At 39.3% G+C, this 6879-nt stretch overlaps 1 protein-coding gene across 1 annotated transcript; it reads left to right on the top strand.

The window, feature by feature from the left end:
• Positions 1 to 824: 824 nt before the first annotated feature.
• On the top strand, positions 825 to 3378 carry LOC143413662 (uncharacterized). Its single transcript, XM_076876982.1, has 3 exons — positions 825 to 844; positions 1118 to 1264; positions 2844 to 3378. Exons 1-3 carry the CDS (start codon positions 825 to 827, stop codon positions 3373 to 3375), a joined length of 699 nt encoding a protein of 232 aa, XP_076733097.1. The 3' UTR covers positions 3376 to 3378.
• Positions 3379 to 6879: the final 3501 nt, after the last annotated feature.

Raw genomic sequence — 6879 nt, 5'->3', positions numbered from 1 at the left:
TAAAACTGTTAAGGTACAAAATCCAGAATCAACAGTCAAACATAATCCAAGCAAAGTTGTTTGTATTTAATGAGTTGCCCATATGAATGACTACATAGTCGAGCATTATTTTACACATTTATGTAACTGAATGTATTTGATAATTGTAATAAATTGTAATTGTAAAGCAAACGTAACCCAACAACATCTGGAGTTTTGTAAATCACAGTCAGAGTGCAGAAAATGTATTTTGATGAGTCTTAAACTACACAGTGAAACCAGAGTGGCTGTAATTTAAGACTTAAGGTGAAGAATTTGTTTCTTGTTTCCTTCAGTGACACACGCTGACCTGTGTGAATCAAACTTCCTCTCTTACAGCAGACGGGCTGTGTGGGTTTCTGTTCAGCAGCCTCCACAGTCAGCTGTGGCTTTGCATTTCAACACAACAACAGCTGCAACCACCAATTCTAGATAAGAATGATTCCAGTAACGACCTGACATGTGAGAGAAACAGCTCAAGTCCTGGACTCAGAGCTGAGAAATGAACTTTAGTGGAATCAGAGGAGAGACGATGCTCAGGCTCAACACTCGACCTTCGTTCTTACCCATAATTTTCCACTGAGAAGAGCATTTACAGAAGATATTATAAAGTGTGAACGTACAGTGTGTTTGTTGTCTTCCCTAAAATAACAAAACAAAAACTGTGAACATTTGTGCATAACAACGTACAGTAGAGTCAAAATATTTATATTATATTTGTATTTATATTGGTTCCTGAAATAATAACAAACAAGTGTATATTTATTGTAAAGGTCTGTAAGAAATGTATCAACTGATATGTCTCCATGCGTGCTCAATCATCCAGGTCAGTATGAGTTGATATTAAAAAGAAAAAATGATCAGAGAAAAAATGTTTTTATTGCTAATTTCATTCAGCTGTGTGAGACACTGAAAACATAACTGTGTTTTGACATGTGGTTACTAAAATGTTTCCAGTTATTTACTGTGACGTTAAACTTAAATCAGTCAAATAGACGCTTGTTTTCTCCAAATTCATCATGTTACTAAAGACTTAACACATTTATTTTAATGCATTTTAAGCACATAAGCACCACCAGTCTTGTCTTTTGTCCAATAGGAAGTCTGAAGACTCGTTACATTTCAGCTCGTCCTTGTTTGGCCTCAGCTGCATCAGAGCGCCACTTCTCCCCAGGTTCACCAGAGGAAACACCACTGCACAAAATGCTTTTCCTCCCAGCTGCTGCTCTGTGCTGTCTGTGTTCAGGTGAGTGTTTCCAGCCAATCAGGAGACATCCAATTTTAACAAAGACCATGAAAACAACCGTGTGTGTGTGTGTGTGTGTGTGTGTCCACAGTGCTGGTTACTGTGGCAGCAGAGCTGACTCAGGGTGATTTAACATTGACCAGGAATGTTGGAGAAAATTCCTCCTTCAGCTGAGGAGGGACTGAACAGCGTGATGGAAGATTAGTATTCTGGTACCAGAAACCAGACAAATAAGTTTTTACAGCGATTCTTAACATAGATAAACTCGACAGTCAAGTTGAATCAAGTTGTAATCTTCCTCAGAAAGATGATTTCTCAATGTGAATAAACAGAATGGATGTGAGCTTCAGAGAGACAAAGTTAAACCTGTTCAAGCAGCCACACACTACAGCTCCTGTTTCAAAACTGATCATCACAATAACAAATGATCCCTGCAGCCTGAACAAAAACCAACAGATGTCAGACAGTGTCTGTGACAGGAAGAGAGCAGTAAACCACAGCCCAGCTTCACATGTTTCACCTCCATCTCAGAGTCACAAACATACTGAGCTCACAGACTTAATTACCACAATCAGAAGTTGCTGCAGAAATGAAACTTTTTCAGATTAATATTTCAGCAGCTGTCAGCAAGAAATCACAGACACAACAAAATAAATCATTTATTAACTTCTGCAATAAGTAACTCTTGTAAAATGATGCAATAATAAAAATGTCTTTTGATGACAAGTTTGGAAACACTTCCTGTGGCTCAATCGCAGGACAATAAAAACTGTTTTGACTGAATATAGTTGAGGTTCGGTTTTAGTAAATGTTAGTATATTAATAAATTAAGGTGTCTCTTTATAATACCAAACATCTGGATTGCAATAAACTTTGAAGCTAATGCAGCACTACTGTTATTGATCTTGGTTGGATCACATGTCTTATTTGGAGAGGAATCTCTACAGAAGTGTTTCAATATTGGAATAGAACATTGTTTAACCTGTAATGATTGTAAAGTAGAAATAAACAGCTCTGGGATGTGGTCAAACAGCAAATTCACATCATGTGTGTGCAGCTAACATGTCAAACTGTGTGACGCTGTCATCATCAATGTGGACATGAATCAATGACGAAGGTTTGCAACGCTGTGTTCAATCTATGCCCCAAAGAATGAAAGTAAAACGAGGTTCAACCTGGTGAAAGCAAAATGAACCTTAGAAAGCAAATGAGTGAAAGTTAGTTTTTTTCTTTTGCCTATAGCAGCACGACGAACGGGGTTTAGTAACTGCTCAGATTAACTATCATTTAAATATTGATTAAATATTAAACTCACATGTGCTGATTCAGTGCAGCAGCACATGTGATGTGACAGTAAAAGTGATTTGATTAAACACAACGATGAGCATTTAGACTGATTTCAGCCTCAGACATAAATGTTTGCAAAAGCTTCACGTGAAATATTTCATCTGTAAAATTATTATTGTTGTTATATTGTAACTATTGCTGTAACGAATTAACGCGGATCGCCTCGTGCGTGGGGCTGCACGGTGCTAACGCGTTAATGAGCTAACCGTGCTAACGCGTTGACGCCGTGCAGCCCCACGCACGAGGCGATCCGCGTTAACTCGTTACAGCAGATTTGCCGTCTTAATGCGGTTATGGTGGCCTCAGCCATGTTTCCTCCTCTGGTCCAGTTCTCCTGGAAAAGACAGAAGAAGAACGGCGGAGAAGCGGAGGAGCTGCCCCCTGCTGAGGGAGAGCAGCTGGAGCTCAGAGAGGCGGGACGGACAACTTCTATTTTAGTAGATTATACAGATGATCTCTACACGTACAGATACAGCTGCTATGTCAAGCATGAGGGGGAACATGGAGGGTCAACCAGAAAAAGGCCCTTAAGCCTTGGTGCCTGTTCCACTGTGAATCCCCTTAAAGACACGGACAACACACGTCTTTTGTGTTTCACTTCCAGGCTCCACAGGCCTCTCTTCCAGTCTCAGTGCAGGGTGAAGCTGCTCTGCCTGCTGTACACAGTGCTGATAGTGAAGAGTCTGGTGTACTGCTGTGGACTCTCTCTGCTGATGATGCTCACAAACAAGGGAGCGTCCACCAACTGCACACATGCTGACTGACTGTTTCCTCACACTCTTAGTAGGTGAAAATAAAAGCGATGTGTTGTGGCTCAATGTGGGGGGTTTATGGGGAGGGGGGCAAGTTTGTTTTTGGTTTTTTGTACTTACCCTGACATTCATGTTCATTTAATTCTTTACTTGGACTCAACAGTTTTCTAGTAGATGGACTCCTTTTCATTTAATATTCTAAAAGTTTTTATAAATAATAAAAATCAGCATCTGCTTCATGTTTAGTCCGTTTTAATTCACTGCAGTTCATCAGAAAATTAATAAGAGTTTTAATCAAAATTTTATTCTGCATATTTTGTCTTAGAGCTTCGGTCTCTCACATGAACGTACAAGAAGAAACAGAAGTTTCTCAAATGTAACATTTACATGTCAGCTGACAGAGGAGTTCAAATACATCTGTTTGAAATTTCATCAGTAAATAAACATTTTCATGTTTGGAGGAAACGGGTCTCTCTTGTACATGAGACATGAGTCTCAATGGGACTAAATGTATAAATAAAGGTTAAATAAACTAAAAATGATGCTCAAAATATTGATATTCTTGCACGTTTCACATGCGCTATAATCTATTATGTCACCAGGGTCAGACTAAATAATTTAATAGTTTTTACAATTAGCAGAGTCAGGCGCAGAAATGTTTAAATGTGATAACTGATTATATGTTCAGAGTTGCATTTAATACTGATCCTCAACTACAACAGACTTTATTTTTTCAGTTACTATTTCATTTTTAAATTAATAAAAAGTCTGAATAATTAACCAGATCAAAGACACAATGTACTACTGACTGTTGGCTTCTGTGACTGTTTTTACAAGTGTCATTGTCTTGATTTATCCACTTCTTCAGTTAAACGTCCAACAATGATTCTGTGAGATAATATTTAGACATTTTGTATTTTTCTTTTGTGATGAAACCAAATTAAAAGTGCATTTCATCACCCTGTATTTACACATGTATAATGATAAAGTTCAAATAAGTTCATTTGTCAGCTGTGAGTTGAGGATTTGAGCTGTTTCTCTCACAGGTGAAGAACACAGATCCTTCCTGGAATCATTCTTGAAGCAGAGTTCCTGCTTGTAACTGTCATTGTGTTATTAAAGTGAAAGCCACAGCTAACGGTGTGGAGGCTGCAGAGCAGAAACCCACACAGCCCGTCTGCTGCAGGAGAGCAAGTTTGATATGTGAATGCCACATTCATATACGTCGTTATGCATCAAAGACTGAAACGAGAAACACGTTCATCAGAATCAAGTCTTTATTTTTACATAAAATAACTACACTGTTACACTAGGTTTCAAGCATCAACCCACATGAATGGCACAGCTGCATGATCCTGGAGTGAAGCCAAGAGGCACCATTACTTTTTCTGTAACGTTTAAAGAGGAAAAGATTTTGAATGTTTGAAACCCGAAACTGAATAACTGGTTCAAACACAGATGTGCTGGACTGCTCTGCTCACTGAAAACGTCATTATTTTCTCCAAGCGCTAGATGATGTTTTTTTAAACCTGTGCTGAATCTGTACAGAACGAGTTTGTGATTGTAAGAATAAATCTCACATATTCACTATACAAGGACCCAGAACTGAGAAAGAATATATCTTTGCATTTGGATTGGTGGAAAAGGGAACAAGCCACCTTCTTCTTATATACAAAGTGCAACAAATGTCATGTAAAGAAAAAAAACCTTTCCTCTTGTGTTATCAGTCAAGAAGAAAAATATACATTCCTTAAAAAAAACCAAGCAGCTCTTTACTATAATGATCATAGCACACGTATGTTCCCCGTCTTTGTGCAGGGTTTTGATAGTTTGCATACTTGACGGAGAAAAAAAACAAAACCTTATACAAAAGAAAGAAGACTCCATATGAAACATTTACACTTTAAAACAACGACTGTTTTAATATTTGCATATCTATTTTATAGTTTCAGGTGGTTATATTTGAGAAGGGTATAAATGATAAACATTTCTCCAAACCACCAGGCATGTCCCAGCGGGAGGTGGTCCCGGGGCAGACCCAGGATACGTTGGAGAGATTATCTCTTTCGGCTGGCCTGGGAACGCCTTGGTGTTCCTCCGGACAAGCTGGAGGAGGTGACTGGAGAGAGGGAGGTCTGTGCTTCTCTGCTTAAGCTGCTGCCCCTGCGACTCGGCCCCGAATAGGAGGAAGAAGATGGATCGATTTTACCAGCCACAACTTAATTTATATGTCTGCCTGCTCATGTGGGGAAATCTGAGTGTGAAAGATGCCAATCAGAAAGCAGTCAGCATGTGTGCAGTTGGTGGACGCTCCCTTGTTTGTGAGCATCATCAGCAGAGAGAGTCCACAGCAGTACACCAGACTCTTCACTATCAGCACTGTGTACAGCAGGCAGAGCAGCTTCACCCTGCACTGAGACTGGAGAACATAAGAGAGGAGCTCTGAAACAGAAAAGCAATAAAATGCTTTAAGAAATATCAGCCCTCAGATTTGAAAATGTCAAATTTACAAAGCTACATCAATGATGTCCTGTCGCCAAATCTTTTTACCTTGTTGTGTTCGGGCCTCCACTGTGCCCCCCTCGTGCTTCACCCAGCAGCTGTATTTATATGTGTCAGAATGGCTCCCATCAACCATCCTGATGGCAATGGTGCGTCCCGCCTCTCTGAGCTCCAGCTGCTCTCCCTCAGCAGGGGGCAGCTCCTCCGCTTCTCCGCCATTCTTCTTCTGTCTTTTCCAGGAGAACTGGACCAGAGGAGGAAACATGGCTGAGGCCACACACAGCAGGGAGCTGTTCCCCTCCAGGTGGGCTCTGGATGCTGCTGGGTACACGCTCACCACGGGCTTCACTACCTGCTCATCTTAAGTTTGACAGCAGCAACAAGCAGCACAGACACACATTCACACAGTCAGCAGCAGCTTCCAGCACTGCACTGCATTCAGTCTGATCCTGGAAACTACATGGACTCTGATCACTAAACTACTCATCAGCACAAAGTTCACTACATACACTGGATTCAGTCTGATCTGGAAACTACATGGAAAAACATCACATGGAAACTGAAAAACACTTTTAAAAACAGAAATACAGTTAAATGGCAACTGTGTTTGCTCGCTTTTTTTTTATTTATTTTTTTGAGATTTCTATAAAGTACCAGTTTGCGGAAAAACATAATTACAATTAAATTGAATGAATTCAATAAGATTTTTACATATTTAAATAACATATTTATCTTCACATAAAATTACAGGAATATGCTCAGCACCGTACTTATCTAAAGATATAAAGACAAGAATGTCTTGTAATGCTTCAGCCTTCATTCAAGTTTCATTTTGCCTCTTACCTGTATTTATTTTATTTAATTTTAATAACTGTACACTCTGTTTTTGGTAACTATTGTCCATGATGTAAATAAGTTTAAAAAAAAAAGTGCTGTTTGTTTGTATTTGTGTTTTTCTGGCTGCTGTTACAACCAAATTTCCCCTTGTGGGACAAATAAAGGATGTTAGTATAT

This window comes from Maylandia zebra, linkage group LG18, assembly GCF_041146795.1.
Source record: "Maylandia zebra isolate NMK-2024a linkage group LG18, Mzebra_GT3a, whole genome shotgun sequence".
NCBI classification, from domain to species: Eukaryota; Metazoa; Chordata; class Actinopteri; order Cichliformes; family Cichlidae; genus Maylandia; species Maylandia zebra.
This window is presented reverse-complemented; position numbering and strand designations above follow the sequence as displayed.

Excerpts from the sequence above, each read along its gene's own strand:
- LOC143413662 (XM_076876982.1), top strand. The coding sequence starts at position 825 with ATGCGTGCTCAATCATCCAG. Across the intron at positions 845-1,117 it reads ATGCGTGCTCAATCATCCAG|GAAGTCTGAAGACTCGTTAC; the intron begins GTCAGTATGAGT and ends TTTGTCCAATAG. Across the intron at positions 1,265-2,843 it reads TCTGTGCTGTCTGTGTTCAG|CCCCACGCACGAGGCGATCC; the intron begins GTGAGTGTTTCC and ends GACGCCGTGCAG.